Source organism: Urocitellus parryii, chromosome 2 (assembly GCF_045843805.1).
Source record: "Urocitellus parryii isolate mUroPar1 chromosome 2, mUroPar1.hap1, whole genome shotgun sequence".
Taxonomy (NCBI): Eukaryota; Metazoa; Chordata; class Mammalia; order Rodentia; family Sciuridae; genus Urocitellus; species Urocitellus parryii.
This window is the reverse complement of record NC_135532.1, coordinates 83220247-83238334: the sequence shown is the minus strand read 5'-3', so window position 1 is coordinate 83238334 and position 18088 is coordinate 83220247. Positions and strand designations below refer to the sequence as shown.

The following is an 18088-nucleotide window of genomic DNA, read 5'->3' as shown; positions in this document are numbered from 1 at the left end:
CTCACCAGACTTGGAGATTTCCTGCTACTTAAATCAAGTGATACCTTTTTTTTTTTAATTTTATTTTTTTTATTGGTTGTTCACAACATTACAAAGCTCTTGACATATCATATTTCATACATTAGACTGAAGTGGGTTATGAACTCCCAATTTTACCCCAAATGCAGATTGCAGAATCACGTCGGTTACACATCCACAATTTTACATAATGCCCAATTAGTAATTGTTGTATTCTGCTACCTTTCCTATCCCCTACTATCCCCCCTTCCCTCCCCTCCCATCTTCTCTCTCTACCCCATCTACTGTAATTCATTTCTCTCTTTGTTTATTTTCCCATTCCCCTCACAACCTCTTATATGTAATTTTGTATAGCAATGAGGGTCTCCCTTCATTTCCATGCAATTTCCCTTTTCTCTCCCTTTCCCTCCCATCTCATGTCTCTGTTTAATATTAATCTTTTCTTCCTGCTCTTCCTCCCTGCTCTGTTCATAGTTGCTCTCATTATATCAAAGGAGATCAATTTTGCTTCTAAGGATGCCAGAGATCGGTTAGGAACAACAAAAGACCTCATGGGTCAGATCATTCCAATAATATGAGCTTTCCTTATTGCCTGGGGCAGTAACAGTGTCCACCTCCATGAAGATGCAGATCTTTAGTGCAGTGGAGGCATCTCTGGCTAGAATTCAAGGCTTATAAAACTCCTGCCACTTTCATCTTCTGGTGGGAATTGGAACTCACTTGATAGACCATTTCCAGTGCTTCTATCTCCCAGGCTTAGGGTTTCTTTCTTTCCATATGATATGTGATTTTTGGTGTACATATCACCAGAGTGCTAGCACCAATCTCCTTAAGACCATAATTAGTTGCAAAATCTAATACAGATGCCACCCAGAGAGCTATGTTTGGTTTAATCTAAGTTATATTCCATAATGTAATGAGTGAACTTTGTTTAGGTCTGATATCAACAAACCAGTTTTGAAAAAGATGATTTTGAGATGAAAGGGGAAATTTTCAAAGGGATGGAATGTTTGGTAACATGAAAGAATTGTTATTAATTTGTTAGTTAGGATAATGATAGTTTTAAGTTTTTTTTTTTTTCTTTTTCTTTGGTACTGGGGATTGAACACAGAATCTTGTACATATGAGGCAAGCACTCTATTAACTGAGCTATATCCCCAGCCCTATTTTTAAGTTCTTGTTATTGACATACATTGAAATATTTTTTGCATAAGATGATATAACAGATTTGTTTTAAAATACTCCAGGAAAGTAGGTGGAAAATAGTTAAAATTGGTAGATTTTTTTTTTGGGGGGGGGGGTTACTGGATATTGAACCCAGGAGTGCTCTGAGCTACATCTCCAGACCTTTTTATTTTTTCTAAATTGTTAGGCTGGCCTTGAATTTGTAATCCTTCTGCCTCAGCCTCTGGAGTCACTTGGATTACAAGGGATGTGCCACAATATCAGGCTTAAAAAAAATCCACCCTTTCCTAGCACTTGGCATTTTTCTTTCTAACTCTATTTAGTATACAAGTCTTATCTCTTATGAGCCCATGCAGTGTGTGAAGGAAGGTCATTTGAACTGAACACTGCTTGTCTACCTCATGGGTGTGGTATTTAAGATAACAGAATCAAGATAATGAATCACAGTGGCACTTACAAGTGCCTTTATAAAGTTCATGTATAGAAGGCTGCTGATCTAAAAATGTTATGGGTTTATTTATTTACTTAGTGGTGCTAGGGATTGAATCCAGGATGTCTAACATGGTAAGTAGGCACTCTAACACTGAGATACATCCCCAGACCAACATAATTACATTTTACATCTGTGGCTTCATATTCCCTGGGTTTGGCCTTATTGAATTTATCTATCTATCTATCTATCTATCTCTATTTATTTATTATTTTGGGCGGGAGTACTGGCATTAAATCTAGGAATGTTCTACTATTGAGCTACACTCCCAACCCTTATTTATTTATTTATTTATTTGAGGCAAGGTTTAGCCAAATTATTCAGGCTGGCCTTGAACTTGTGATTCACTTGCCTCAACCTCCCTAGTAGCTAGAATTACCCGCATGTGCCACTGCCTAATGTCCTGCCTAATTTCCCCATTCTGACTTCTAGGTTCCACTCATACTTCTCTCCTTAACTGGCCTATATGTTTTGTCAAGAAAATTTGATGGCTTTTCAGCATTCTTATTTTCATGTTCATTCACTTTCTCTCTACTGGTCCCATCCATCAAGTTCAGATTATTTTACTCTTATGATGAACTTCCGATTAACTTAAATGTCTCCCAGAAAAGAGAATATGTAGTTTTCTTTGATTTTAAACTTTAGTAGATTTTTGTTTGTTTGTTTTTGGTGTAGAGGGTTGAGCCCAGGCAGGCTTAACCACTGAGCCACATCCTCGGCTCTTTTTATATTTTATTTTGAGACAGGGTCTCACTTAGTTGTCTAGGGCCTTGCTAAATTGCTGAAGCTGGCTTTGAACTCAGGATTCTCTTGTCTCAGGCTCCCAAGCTTGGAATTATAGGCATGTACCACTGCTTAGAAATTTTATGGATCATAAGCAACAGATAAAAGTATGCCCAGGTATTGAAGTCACTAGATTTCGGTAGTCCACTTTCAAAAAGAAAAAAAAAAAATCCCCCCCCCACTTCTCTCAATTATTAAACCCCCATCCCCCATCTGTTATATATATTTTATATATTTATATTGAATTTTGTGTGTGTGTGTTTGTGTGTTTTGTGATGCTGGGGTTTGAACCCAGGGCTATGTACATGGTAGGCAAGTGTTATACCACTGAGCTCTACCTCCAACCCCTATCTTATATTTTTAGAAAGCACTGTAGGGTTGGGGATGAAGCTCAGTGGTAGAGCACTTTCCTAGTGTACACAAGGCCCAGGATTCAATCCCCAGCGCTGCTTTAAAACAAACAAACAAATTAAAGCACTTTAGTTAATCAATACATCTATATTAGAGCATTTAGTAATTATGCCAGATAACAAAGGAGAGAATGGTGGAGTTATTGGATAACTCCATCAGGGGGCAATGCTGTTCTAAGTGGGTACAAGCATGGCAAGTTGACTTTTTAATGATATTTAAAGTTTTTTCTTACACTAATAATTGCTTTATTTAATTTTTGTTTTTACATTTTATCTTTTTGTGAATATAGTCACTCTGTCTAAGCTGGGAAAGAGAATTAAATTGACCCAGTAGTAGCCTTCTGACCGAGGACAACTCTCTCAACCTGAATGCTATGAGTTGCTCACACCAGATTGTAAAACTAAATCATATCTGATTCATATTTTTCATTAGGAAACAACTAAAATTCCAGTGCTTTAAAGGCATGATATGTCTTGTGATCTACAAAGGACAGCATAACCCAAATTATAGGCAGACCTCTGTATCTACTTGTTCCCTATCCATGGATTCAATCAACTACAGATAATATTCTGAAAAAAGTTGCATCTTTACTGAATATATATATTTTTGTTGTCATTAGCCCCTAAACAATACAGTATAATAACTTTTTAATAGTATTTACATTGTATCAGGTGTTATCAGTCACCTAGGAGTAATTTAAAGTGTACAAGAGGATGTGGGCAAATTCTTTGAAATACAGCAGCATTTTATATAAGGCACTTGAGCACCCTCAGTGTTTGGTGTCCCAGGGGATCCTGAAACCAGTCCCAGCCAGATACTGAGGAAAGACTATGCATGATGACCAACCCATCTGTGAAGCACATCAGAGCTGGTCAATGACTGGTGAAGAAACTTATTTTGAAAACCTCCTAGGTTTCAAACATTCCAAGAAAACAAGCAGAAAGTATTTCAGATGCACGGATACTGATCATGCTTTTGTTTTGAGACAGACACACACACACACACACACACACACACACACACACACACACACACGGCGGGGGAGAAGGAGAGAGAACAAACACGGGTCCTAGTTAATAGTTGGAAGTTCCGTTCGCTTATGGTCTTTTGGAGCCAACCATTCATATGGGAGGTGCCATAATTAGATAAATTTATGCAAGCCGCCCTGCCCTAGGATGTTGGCTCCTTCCCGGGCTCTGGCTTAGCCTGTGACCTCCTCCACAATGAATTGGGAGCTGGTCCTCCAGGAGCTGCTTGGGGTGCCCTGGAGTGCTCCACAGGGAAGGGCGGGGTAGCACCTGTTGGACCTCTGTCCTGAGCCCCCCATGATGAGAAAGGTCTAAGCACATGTGACATCATCTGACTGAGCTGGATGGGCCTTAGTGGGTCTTGGAGGGCCTTGTAAAGGGAGGAGCAAATGCCCCTTTGCAGTGCTGGCCAGGCTGCAGGCCTGAGCGCAGAGCTTGTGGGACCACGCTCCGCCCCTCCATCCACGAGCGGAGGCCGCTCAACGGCCCCCAGAAGATCACTTTCTTTCTTCTTCTGTTAAATGTATCCTGCGCTGATCAAAGGTTGGTTTATCTAAAGAAAAAAAGAAATGTGCCAAGACATTTTCCAATATGTTTAAGACCCAGTAGTTTTAAAACACAGTGGGGTTTATCTTTCAAAGGGGACATTCTTTCTGTAAGTGCAACTCTTGATTCTTCTATTTGATTTTGTAGTGAAATGTATTCGTCACTCAGAAATGGAAAAGATCCCCTTAAAATATTTGTTTACTTTTCCCTAGTAAGGAACTAGTATTGGTTGTAAAAGGTACATTGATTAAATGTTATGGCACATTGATAAGTTTGTATTACTAGGAAATGCTTCAGGACATGCTATTAGGACAAAAATTGATGTTATTTAAAGAAATACCCAAGCTGCTACCTTTCTGAGTTGGATTTTTCTTGTTTTTATGATGTTGGAATTCAAGCCCAGGGCTTCGTGCATGCTATGCAGGGACCACTGAGCTACATCACTATTCCCAGATTTTATTCAATTTTATTTATTTAGTTAGTTTGCTTTTTTTTTTTAATTTGTGAGTTGGTTTTTAAATGTGTTCTTGGTTTCAGAGATACTTCCATGGTTAGGAATCTATTTAACACATATTTTATGCTCCTGTTATTAATGAGGCATTTTGCTAGAGACTAGGTGGTCATGAAGAAACTGGAAAGTGTTCTCACACAGCTGCTAGTGTAGATACCCCTGTGGAGTTTAATCAGCTCTGGGGGGCTCTGGTAATGAGATCTAATTTGAGAGTTGATGAGGGAAATAGTCCAATTTGTTGTTAGGAGTTATTCCTGGCTGAGTGAACAGCATATGCAAAGAGTGGAGACCAGAGAAAGGAGAGCACATTGGAGAAACCAAGAGCAGGGTGACACAATGCAAACCTCAACCCATTTCCACTTCTCAGATGAGAGCTGCCCTTCATTGCCTCTGTGGAGCAACCTGACAGAAGGCCACAGCTTGCAGCATGTTTGTTTCCCTAAGCTGTTGTTTTCTTGCATGAGTCCATGCTCAAGGTCATGACCCCAAGCCTATTTACAGCAGTTATGTTTACTATTATAATTATGGAACTTACTTAGACATCATATATGCTGATGAAATGTAAGTAGGAGACCAAAGAATCTTTGAGTCTATGAAAATGAGTTTGAATACTTTGGAGAGGCTCAATAAACATAGATTGCTAGGCTAGGGATGTAGTTCAGTGGTAAAGAGCTTGCCTAGTGTGCACAAGACCATGGGCTCCAATTCCCAGCACTGTTAGCACAAGGTGCACAAATGACAGAGCTGAGGAGCAGACTTCAGGTCAGGAAGCTCTTCTTTATAATCTGCGAAACACCTGATGTGGATCATTTTCAGGGATAAAATGGCTACTGACCATGAGGTTCCTGGTTTTATATATAGTAACAGGAGTTAGTTACTTTTAGCAGGTAGGGGGCAGGCCCAGATTATGGGAGGAGTTTTGGTGGCAGGATCATTTAGGGCGGGGCAGGAGGTCAGGTAGGTAAACCATATCCTTAAAGCACAACTGAAAAAACTAAGGAATCTTGTACCCAGATTGCTTTGTTAGCGTCTCTGGTTTTATTGCTGTACTTTATTTTTTTTTTTTCCTATAATTCCACTTGGGGAATGGAATTACTTTTTTTTTTTTTTAAGAGAGAGAGAGAGAGAGAGAGAGAGAGAGATATTTAATATTTATTTTTTAGTTTTCGGGGGACACAACATCTTTGTTTGTATGTGGTGCTGAGGATCGAACCCAGGCCGCACGCATGCTAGGCGAGCGCTACCGCTTGAGCCACATCCCCAGCCCCTGCTGTACTTTAAAGAAGCCAGAAATGGGAATCATAACTGAAGCATTGTGGATGTGGATTGTAGAAGAAAGATGTAGAATTTGTTTCAGACAACCATACACTAAGAGTCCCTCTCCGTATCATGACAAAATGAATAATTGCATCTTTACATGTTTTAAGTTAAAATGTTTATGGCATAAATACTTCAATTGTTTTTTCTGGCCTTTTGATATTTAGGCAGGTCCCCTGTGCTCCAGGTGCTTTCCACCTCAAAGCTGTAGGTCCCTGAGGCTATGGCAAGGTGAAGGTGAGGGGGGAGGGCTCAAAGGCGGGTCTAGACTGGAGATCCAGCTACTAGAAGGAGAAGGAGCCTGGGGCAACGCAAACCACTGAAGTGTTTTAAGTGGAGTGAGATGGTTAGATTTGCATTTTAGAGAGATGATTGGATAGATTGTGGAGCTAGTGGGAGGAGTCTGTTTCTTAATATAGTGGCTACAGATACCTGAACTAGAAAATGAGTGTGATACTGGAGAAATGAAGAACTTGGAGGTCAAGCAAACTGTCTGGATGTTTTGGGCAAAGGAAAAGGAGGCCATGCTGTCACGATGCCTGGGTGACACCAGAAGAGCACATGGTTGGGGAGCTGTTTTCTATTCAGGTGGGTGGAATAGGAGCCAGTTTTCAGTTCAGTTGTCATCACCTTGGATTATAAGGTCTGGTGAGGGGGAGGGAGACCCAGGCTGGAGGTATAACCACATGGGAGTCATGGGGTTGGGGAAGGGTGAGCAATGAGAAGAGGCTCTTTGGGGCAGTACTGAGGATCAAGAACATTTGGGAACCAGTAAAAGGAGAAGTTCAAAAAGGTGATAGAAAAAGTAGCCAGAGAGGTAAGTAGAGTCCCAGATATACTAGGAAGCCAGGGGCTTTGAGTGGGTGAGTTAGGCAAATGCATAACCAAGTGTCAAAGGCAGCCAAGACTCGGTGGGTTATGCCTGTCCTTTCATCTACTCGGAAGGCTGAGGCAAGAGGAAGACATAAGCCAAGAGCTCCTAGGCCATAGTGATAATCAGCAAAAAAACAAAACAAAAACCCATCACGGGAGTAAAAAATACCCTTGGGATTCAGGGTGAGGAGGAGCCTGCCTGGTGACCTTGATTAAAAGTTTGAGATCAGCACCAAGGTGGGACCAGAACAAAGTAGAAGGCTATGGGAGGGGTCAAGGCTTTAAGATGGAAGTATTTTATCTACTTAGCTTAATCTGTGTTGATGGTTTTCTGACTTTATGGCTGAAAATATCCCATATTGCTAAGGATTAATTAAAAATGATTTGTTTTTGCCCTATCTGAAAGCTCATTAAAATGAATGTACCAATTCTTATTAAATGGTTTTGATGGAAATAGCAATGTTACCTTTATATCAGAAGTTCCCTTCATTGATTTAGAATTATTTAATATACCAACATTGAAGAAGTTAGAGGAATTATTAAAAATACCGAGTGCTTATATCATTTCAATTCTCTACCACTGAGCTACATTTCCAGTCCTTTTTTATTATTTGTTTGTTTGTTTGTTTGGTACTGGGGATTGAACCTAGGGGTACTGTCCCCCAGTGAGTTAGACCACTGTTCATTTTATTTTTCATTTTGAGAATGTAGCTTGCTAAATTGATGAGGCTGACCTCTAACTTGAAATCCTCCTGCCTCAGTCTCCAGAGTTGCTGGGATTACAGGCATGTGCCACCATGCCTGGCTTCATTTTTTTTTTTAAATGAAAGTGAACCATAAGAATTACCAAAGCATATTTTTTTGAAAAATCTTATAGTAAAGTTAAGAAATTTATTAAAACTCTGTGTTTGGCACTGGGGTTGTGGTTCAGTAATAGAGCACTTGCCTAGCATGTGTGAGGCACTGGGTTCAATTCTCAACACCACAAAAAACCATAAATAAATATGATTCAAAAAAAGTGTCCCTGCATCCTCTTCTCCTCCTCTGCCTTAGTTTTTTGGTGTTCATTGTTTTAAAAATTCCTATTTATATTTTAGGGCTGGAGTTGTGGCTTAGTGGTAGAGCACTAGCCTAGCATGTGTGAGGCACTGGGTTCGATTCTCAGTACCACATATAAATAAAATAAAGGTACATTGACAACTAAAAAAAAATTTTAAATTCCTATTTATATTTTGTTAGATATAACAGATTTACACATTGATAGTTCGGTTAGAAACAGATCGTAGCATACTTGTATTTTTCCTTAGGAGGACCACCGGAATAAGGCACTAAAAATTCTGGATACAGAGAATTAATGAATCACTAAAGGGTAGGGGGTCTCAAATAGTTATTCTGGCTGCATATTGTTGTAATTATTTTTGTGAAAATTAATTTTATTTTTTTATATTTATTTATTTTTTTTATTGGTGTTCACAACATTACAAAGCTCTTGACATATCATATTTCATACATTAGATTGAAGTGGGTTATGAACTCCCAATTTTTACCCCAAATGCAGATTGCAGAATCACGTCGGTTGAAAATTAATTTTATTAACATAACTTTGGGTTAGAAAGCCAGAGCTGAATTTTAATTTTCTGTTGACTAGGTGTTGAACCCTGGGCAATTTAGTTAGCTACAATCTTTTTTTTTTTTATGTAGAATGCAGTGATATTTAATATAGTTATAGCATTATGCAGCCATCCTCATTATGTAATTTTAGACCCTTTTCATAACCCAAAGGAAGCTTACTACCCAGTTTTTCTTTCTTCCCAGCCTTTGGTAACTACTGATCAGCTACAGAATCTTTAGTGCAATGGAGATTTTTTTTTTTTTTTTTTTTGGTACTAGGGATTGAACTCAGGGGTTCTCTACCAATGAGCTACATCCCCAGTCCTTTTTAATTTTTTTATAAGTTGCCCAGGCTGGCCTTGAACTTGTGATCTTCCTGCCTCAGCTGGGATTAAGGCCTGTACCATTGGACCCAGCTGCAATGGGAGAAATTAATTAATATTACCTACCCCACAGATGTAGAAGAATGATCTGGTTCACAGAAAGTATGTAGTAAATAAATATTAGTAGCTAATCAGGAAAGCATTAATTTGTGCAGGGACATGGGTAGTGATGAGCAGTGAACTGTTTCTGTCCAGAGTTCTAGTTATTTATTTAACCACCCTAACTAACGGCTTAACCCTAGATAAGTCATGTAATCTAACAAATAAAGCCCTAGAGGGCTAGGGGGCTAGGAGACTATCAGGAACAACGTTCTCTCTAATTATTATACCAATATATGTTAAACAAATTTACAATCTATACTCTCATATTATTAAAGGGGAAAAAATTTAACCAAATCTTTTCCATTGATTTTCTTGACCTCAAATTGCAGTCATTATCCAGTGTTTTCAGAGACTCCAGTAAACATTTTGTTACAAGTGTGGGAAGAAGAAGAAACCATAACAGGTGTTGAGGTGCATGTATTTGGGTGTGCACATGCACGTATGTTGTGCCTTTGTGATAATTGTGAGCACACCATTAAAGCTTTCTGTTTGATCTCCATTTCTTAGATCATCACTTTATGTTTTGTTTATTAAAATCACTTTTCAAAATTTTTCTTTCAGTAATGAATCAGAGAAAATATCAAATTAGGTATTACTTGCTGAGCACCTGTTTTGGGTGATAACAGAGCTCTTGGAAAGCTGGTTGGAGTGTTGGTGACCCAGGGTTTTGATTGTTAGGTGTGAATGTCTTGTGTCTTGCCCAGTTCCTTCTTCCTTTCCATTTCCACTTTATATGTTCATGCCAAGGAACATTGGGTGTTGGTTGTATTTATCTCTAAAACAAGTTGGATTCGTTTACTTATCTTTAGACAAGTACTTGCAGTAAGAGTATTTTCCTGACTGCTAAGATGGTACACAGCAAAGTCACTGTCTTTTGAGCCTGCTGAGAGATAGCATAGATTCCACAGAGTCTAAGGCATTTAGAAATTATGAAAGGCTTCTGTGTGCAGGAACAAGGATTACAAGCAGGGACATCAGTGCCTGAAACTATATTGCCTGCAAGTCTTGGAGATTACATTAGCTCCAATAGCAGTTCTCTTCACTGGTATTTCATGTCTTATCATTGCCTATAATCAGGGTTTTTTTTTTTTTTTAAGAACATAGTGTTCCAGTTCTTTCTCAGAAAAACATGATAAAGTATTAAACATTTTCCCTGCAAACTCATGAGATTTCATTTAAAACCTTCCCCATTTTAAAAATTGAATTTGTTCAAATCTTCCTGAACTATTGAAGAAGAATGAACCTTCTTCCAAATATCACGTGTCTCCTTACCGAGTTTCAGACAGTGGATTTTTAAAGGAGAGGAAGGAATGATAAACATAAGAAGAGGGAGAGTTAAGCGCTCTGGACACCTGGCAAACAACTTCCAAGTATCAGTAGTCTGTCTGTTACTGGCTTGTTGCAAGAAGTCTGAGGCTTGAAGGTAGTGGGTAACCTTCCCTAGCTCAGCTAAGTGCAGCTGAATAGTAGATAGTGGGGCTGGCGTCCTAACCAGGTCCAACAGTTAAGAGAACAAAGAAGACTACAGAAAAGCAGAGATATTTATTAGACCTTGAAGGATGAAACCTGCACACAGAGGACAGGAAAGTGCTGGCCTTTAGTGAAGAAAGTGCCTTGTCTTCTAAAGGACAGTTATGATTTATTTGTTTCTGCATTAATCCAGGTTCTAGTCAGTGCCCAGGTACAGAATGTCTTGTTTGGAGCAGTTTTTGGAGCGCATAGGCTATGGGTGGGGGTAATGATGGGAGGGTTCATTTAAGCCACCGAGAGCAGATTTTCCACAGTCTTATGTATTCAAGTCCACATGACACTAGGATGAACAGCTGTAGCTTTGAAGGCACAAAGGCACTTTTCCTTTATCATTGCTTTCGACGCATACTGGATGCTTTTCACAGTTTGTTCTTCTGACTCCGGCTTCGTTCTTCTGTGCTGTAAGTGATTGAACCCTTTCCTTCTGTGGCGAAGAGCCTGTGCCAGTCAGCCTGCCGTCACCATCAGGAGCAGTTGGTGTGCTGAATCAGTGGCTACTGTTGAATTCAGTGCATGCTAGAAAATGGTATGTTGTACATGGCATTAAATGTCTTTTAGATTTCCTTGGAAACTGGCATAACCGACCAGGAGATTAATAATACAATGTCTGTTTTTAATCCATTCAGAACTAAGGAATCACCCTGGGTACTCAATTATTTATGCTAATGGATAAGGGAATATTGGTCTGAATAACTGATAGCAAATGTTGCAAATTATTTCCTGTTAAGGACATCTGCCATCCCAGCTTTAGAAATAACAATCCATTTTAGCTGTGGGAGATGGCTAATGAGTGCCCATAGATCTCGGTTATGTTCCTCTTGGTTTGGGGTAGCCATTGCTGGTGTGGGAATTGGCACCATTGGTCAGTCCAGCCAGTGATAACCAGAGGTAGGGGTTTCTTGTTCCTCGACTGAGGTGATAGCTGTCCTTGAGCAGTGTTGTGCTCAAAAATAGTATTGCTCTGCCCTCTAGGGCCTCCTACTCTCAGCACCTGCCCTGTGGCTCTTGGGAATAAAAGCATGTCAAAACCCAGGGGAAACAAAGTTCCTAGGATATTCCTCCATTCTGGATATCTCTATGACATTATCATTGGGAAATTACTGCTTTGGGGAAAAAGCAGCAGTTGGGAAACTTTGGTTGCTAAGTAGGTATGCAGTGCTAATTCTACCCACCATCAGAAGGTGTGCATGTAAGAAGATCTGTACCATATTATACTTAAGATACCAGAAATTCAGCTTTAATGACTACCTACTCAATCTCAGGAAACAATCCTGGAGGGGTAGAAAGGTAGACTGCTTTGAATTTGAGGTATTACTACTAACTTTGCCTCTCCAATAGCCTTTCTTTTGAATATGCATGTAAATACATATGGGTCTTAGGCCCACTTTAAATTAATTAATTTAAATTAATAATTTAAATTCCTGCTTCTTCTTTTTTTTTTTTTTCCAGTGGGGGTGGTGGTCGTTGTGATGGTAGTGGTGATGTTGGTGCTACTGGGAATTGAACTCAGGAGCATTCTACCACTGAGCTGCATCCCCAACCTTTCCTCCCGCCTCTTCGAGGCAGGATCTTGCTAATTGGCCTAAGCTAGCCTTGAACATACCATCCTCTGCCTTCCAAATTGCTAGATTACAGGTGTGCATCAACACACCAACCTTAAATTCCTATATTTATAGAACAAAATGATCAGAACATTCCATGTGTTTTCAACATTTACTTTATTCTGATTGCTACATATTTGATATTAATATATAATTTGGCTCTCTTCACTTCTGGGACTGACTCTCTGCTTACTTCTTGTGTTGCCAGTAATAAATGTTTCTAACTGCCCAGTCCCAATAATATATTGTAATGATCTCTTGCCCAAAGGAATTTGGGAGGGGAGCAGGATTTTATGACTTCTTTCCACTATTCTTAAGTTGTTTTTGTTTTTGTTGGTGCAAGGCATTGAACCCAGGGACACTTTACCACTGAGCTACATCCCCAGCCCTTTTTGTTTTCTATTGACAGGGTCTTACTATGTTGCTGAGGCTAGCCTTGAACTTGCAATCCTTCTGCCTCAGCCTCTTGCCTCACTCACTGTAATTGCAGGCGTGCACCACCATTCCTGGCTGCAGAAGGTTTTGTTTTGTTTTGTTTTGTTTTTTGAGAGAGAGAGAGAGAATTTATTTATTTATTTATTTTTAGCTTTCGTTTGTGGTGCTGAGGATTGAACCCGCGCCACTTGCATGCCAGGTGATCGCGCTACCGCTTGAGCCACATCCCCAGCCCCTGCAGAAGGTTTTTGTTGTAGTATTTTTATTGATTTGGCAAATATAGGCTGTAATCAGTGAACTTTTTTTTTTTTTAACTAGAGGTCAGACTTACTTATTCTATTATACTCTTTTCTTTTTAGTAGTGGCTTCTTCCAAAAATAGATTGCTAGGTGAACATCCTTAGAGAAGATATCACATTTCAGTTCGGCATTTGTTTACGTATCATTTTTTCTTCTTTTTTATCTTTATTTCGTTTGGAATGCCCCATAAAGTTAGTTTATTTTAGTGAGTACCTCTGTTCTAAGGTCCTGAATTCTCAGGGCTCCTAATCTAGTACCCTGACCCCATCTCTGGACTTAGAAAAAAATCTCTGGGAAACAGAAGCTGTCCTGTACCAGACGTTTGTGGAAAGTGAAAGTGCAAACAGACAGAACAAAGGACCTGTGGCAACGGAGCTTTTTCTTTTTGAAAACCAGCAATTTTAAGAAAATGAAAGTGCTGTGGAATTTATTTGCCTTTGTTAGAATGGATGCCCATAAGAGTGAACTCCCACTTCTCGCTGCTTTACTTCTCAGTGTTGGGAATTTTCTCTCTTCACTTGACTAAAACCATGCCTTACTCCTTCCTTTCATAGTTTTCTTTAGTTTCTGAATCAATGAAAGAAGCACACTGGTATTCAGGATTTTGCCTCATAGCAGGGTTTCTCAAGGAATGTTGCACAAGAACAGTGTACAACACACAACAGAAAGTTGCCCAGAACAATAGCTCTCACAGCTGAGTGTGCATTGGCACAACCTGGAATCTTATAGAAAGGCAGATTCTCAGTCCACAGAGCTGGGCCTAGCAATCTTCATGTCTGACCCGCTCCCAGGTCTTGTGAACACTGCTGGACTGCAGGTCCCTCGGTGAGGCTATAGACACTCTCTTTGGAGTAGTAATGTGTTATGGTAAAAAGAAAACTCTGACCAAATAAGGTTAGGAAGCTTTATGTTAATCGAGATTACACAACTGGCCGGCTGGACTTCTTATGCCTGTGATTACTGATGGAACTTGTGGGGTGTCCAAGGAGTAGATAAAGCATACAGTAGGTTTCAAACTTTTCATGGATCATCTTAGGCAGCTAGCATTCCACAAGGTAGACTAGGAAACTTTACATGACATTCATCTGCTGTTAAAAAAAGGTATCTTTTGAGTCTATAATTCAATAAAGCACCATATTTATTGAGAATAAATGTACCCCTGTTGTACGAACTATTAATAATTTTAAATATTTGACTCTTAAGTTATCTTTTAAAAATACTTGTGAAGGGCCTGGGGATGTGACTTTGTGGTAGAGCACTTGCCTGGCATGGTGGGGCCCTGGGTTCAATCTCCAGCACCAAAAACAAATGTGAAAGAAAAACTTGAAACTGATTTAGTTGCTTGTTATTCTCAGTATGTGTTTCACTTTTATTGTGGGTGTGTCTGCTTGTTTTTTAATAGAGAAAAAAAATGTATTTCTCCCAGTGCTGGAGGCTGGAAGTTCCATGTCAGGTAGCCAGCACCTAGTTCTTCTCACTTCGTTATACATGGCAAGAGGGGGAGTGCATCTCCTGTGGGGTTTTGAAATTATGAGTTCCCCAGAACACTTTACTTAGCTGGATTCAAGCATGGGATAGAACATTTCAATAGAAACAACCATAAATATTTGAAGATTAGAAAAGCCTTCAACACAGTAATATAGTCAATACTGGTATTATAATTGTGTAGCTTTGCATTCTTAGTTTGTGCATGATTTTTTATTTTGTTGTATTTTTTGTGGTGCTGGGATTGGAACCCAGGGCCTTGCACATGCTAGGCAAGTGCTCTTCACTGAGCCACACCTCTAGTCCCTGGTGCTTTCTATGAGAGCTGGCATGTTAGTAGGGACCTCAGTGTTTTTCTGTGCAACAGTAGCAGCACAACAGCTAAGATTTACTAATTCTCCATGCTGTTCTGAAAATAGTATATTCTAACAATCCAATGAGGATTATTGGTACTCCAGTCCCTCTTCCCCTGTACCCCCTACAGATGAGGAGACCGAGATGCCTAGTGGAAATGTTCCCTCATTTAGCTGTGGTCCACCAGGTAGTCATGATGCAACAGGTTTTTGAACATAGGCTCGGCACTGTAAAGCATGTGTTTTACTAATTGGCACTATGGCTTTTTAAACCCACATTTATGACCTTGTGATCACTACTTTGCGTATATTATCTCATTGTTCATAAAGTTAAAAAGGCAGTGGCTTCCTGTCATGAAGAAATTGAAGGAAGCACACTGTTAACAGTGTCACAATGTAAAAGAAGAACCTTGCTCATTGTAAGACAATTTGGGAAATACAGAAAAGTAGAGAGGAGATAAAAATAACCCATAATGTTATCTAGAGAGAACCTCCTTTAAAACACATTTTTTCATTAGAGAGGAAAAATATTTTGTTTTTAAAAATTCTTTAACTGCACTTTATAGTACCTCAACTTGTTTGTTTTGTTGTTTTGTTGCAGTGCTGGGGAGCCAACAGAGTGCCTGACTTATGTTAGGCAGGCACCCTAGCACTGAGGCTATCCCCAGGCTAGAGGATATATATTCTACATAGTAACATATACATACTACTTGCACAGAGAAGGGTATACATGTACTTATTTACTTGTGCATCTTTCAAATAAGAAATCCCTCTTTTAAAGTGGTTTTATAAATTTGCAGTTAGCATAATACAGTATTATAACTCAAATTTTTGTCATACCATGGTGTGAAATCCTAACTCAATTTTTGAACCAAGCGACCTCTGTGCTTTTCTCTGGTGAAATAAAAGCCTCTGGAAAAGCTCTGTGAAAGTCTCAGGTTTGGAGATTACAGTTAAAAGCAGCAAACACATTTCTACCACAGTCACCAAGGCTCTCCACTGCCCCTGCCAGGCTGTAAGTGTGCTGGGGTTTGGTGTGTGTAGGTTTTGCTTTAGTTTAGAATTTCTTCCCTACAGTCCTCGCGTTGTGATGTCGCTGGAGCAGCTAGCCCTGGGTCACACAGAGTGAGCTGTCAGTTTCTGGGCAGACTCTGGCCAGGAATCCACAGGGCGGCGGGGAAGCAGTGAATAGCGATTCTGCAGTTCCCGAACTGCCAGCCTGCCTATCTTCCCCAACACTGGTTTCTGCCACACCCTTGACCTGCCCTGAATGTTGCTGGTTTTCAGTCTCAAGGATGGTAGCTAGAGGGGAAATAGCAAGATTTTGGAGTCTGGAAAGCCTTCACATGGGTATGTGTACAGAGAATGGATCCTTCTGTCCAGGAGACTCTGCTGTCTCGACTCTCTCCAAGTTGCAGTTTGTGCACTCTCCCTTTCCCTCCCTCTCCCTCTTCCTCCTCCTCCTCCTCTTCCTCTTCTTCTTCTTCTTCTTCTTCTTCTTCTTCTTCTTCTTCTCTCTCTCTCTCTCTCTCTCTCTCTCTCTCTCTCTCTGTGTGTGTGTGTGTGTGTGTGTGTGTGTTCTGGTCAGGTGTGAATGTGTACAATAAAGCTCATTCCTCCCAAGAAAGGGTCCTGAGGGGAGGTTTCATTGCAGACATAGTCCATCAAAGAGATTGACTTTGTTCATGGCATAGTACTTAGAATGAAAGAGAAAATAGTAAGAGTTAAGCATGGTCTTTTTTTTTCTGTAAGAGCCGTGGGGTCTGGTCTTGGCTACTGGTACTGTTATTGATTGCTACTTATTCATTTCATGAAATTTCCTTTATTTAAGAGGTTATAAATACATAAAAATGTTCCTTTATTTAAAAATTTTCTTTATTTAAGAGGTTGAAATACATAAAAATGTTCCTGGCTAAATTTAGGAGTGAGATTGGAGGTTGTGAATTGATTTGGGGAGAATACTGTTTCAAAATCGATATTGCCTAGTCTTCAGTTATTTCACCGTCTCATCACACCCTTTTTTGTATTTTTAATTTCTTTATTACACTCACCCTAACTTCTTAGTTTTTCTAAGTATTGACTACTGGACTAGTCCCTATTTGAATGCAAAAGAAATATTATGCTAAGAAGTTATAAAGTATAATCCATGTATTCTTAAAAGAATCTGTGTATTCTCTTACTTACATTTAAAAAAAATTACTACACAAAAAGAATTTTCTCTGGCTGCTGTAACAGATACAGTAGATTTAAAAACAGATCTTGTCTCTGTTTTTGCCTTAAATAGACGTCAGTAGCTTGCACTGAAATGAATGAGAATCGTAGGTGACAGCTTGAAGGCAGCCTTAGGCCTTGTCAGAGCAATGCTGTTTGGAGTTTGTGCTGTCTTCCTTGTTTTGATTGGTTTCTCTGCTGGCCTGGAGAAGACAAGGATGTGGTTATGGCTTCTGTCTCTGGCTGATTGTCAGAATCAGACTGGTGTTCCATTGCACTAACCCAAATTTAGAAAAAGGAAAAAGAGTTGCCCCCAGATTTCTATATTGAGAACACAAACCCTACCTTCACAGTGGCCTTGCTGGTCACTCAAGTGGCAGGGCTCAGTAATGCCAGCATCCCACACAGTACCCACTGAGTAAGGCCAGGATGAAAGGAGGGGGTGAGCGGGTGTCCTACTCTGGGAGTTGTTGCAAGGGAGGGATGGTGGCCTCCCTCTGACCTGCAGCATTCCTCCAGGCCTGGGAGATGATCGGAGCTGCTTCCTCCCACATTCATGTAGAGACCCAGGAGACGCCTGACTCAGCCTCTCAGGGGAATGCTCTGTGTTGCTAAAGACTCATACCATGCCAGAAGCTTTCCTTGGAAAGCTTGTCCTTTGGAAATGGATTTTGGGGACCTGTTCCCCTCCCCATCATACCCTTACGGAACTGGGAGAAACCTGCTCCTGTGCCAGAGCACCCCTTTCACCCTGGGCTCAGCTTCAGTGGACTGGCCCTGGCTGTAAAGGGCTGGCAGCTGTCTCCTAGGCCTCCCTGCTGGGAAAGGCCAGCTATGGAGTTGTCTTCACTTTCCCTCTCCGAAAGTTCCCTTGAGCAGTGTGTTCCTAAGACAGGTCTGTTATACTACATGCACA

At 40.1% G+C, this 18088-nt stretch overlaps 1 protein-coding gene across 2 annotated transcripts in view; it reads left to right on the top strand.

Moving 5' to 3' along the window:
- Spata13 (spermatogenesis associated 13) overlaps window positions 1-18088 on the top strand; it is a 143874-nt gene that overhangs the window by 91100 nt on the left and 34686 nt on the right. The window contains exon 1 of one of the 2 annotated variants that reach the window (XM_026394934.2): window positions 16124-16311. The exons of the other annotated variant lie outside the window; for it this stretch is intronic. Within the exon in view, the coding sequence (XP_026250719.2) occupies window positions 16257-16311 (55 nt within the window). The 5' untranslated portion in view covers window positions 16124-16256. Of the gene's footprint in view, window positions 1-16123; window positions 16312-18088 lie in introns of those variants that run through there. 2 annotated transcript variants of the gene reach the window in all.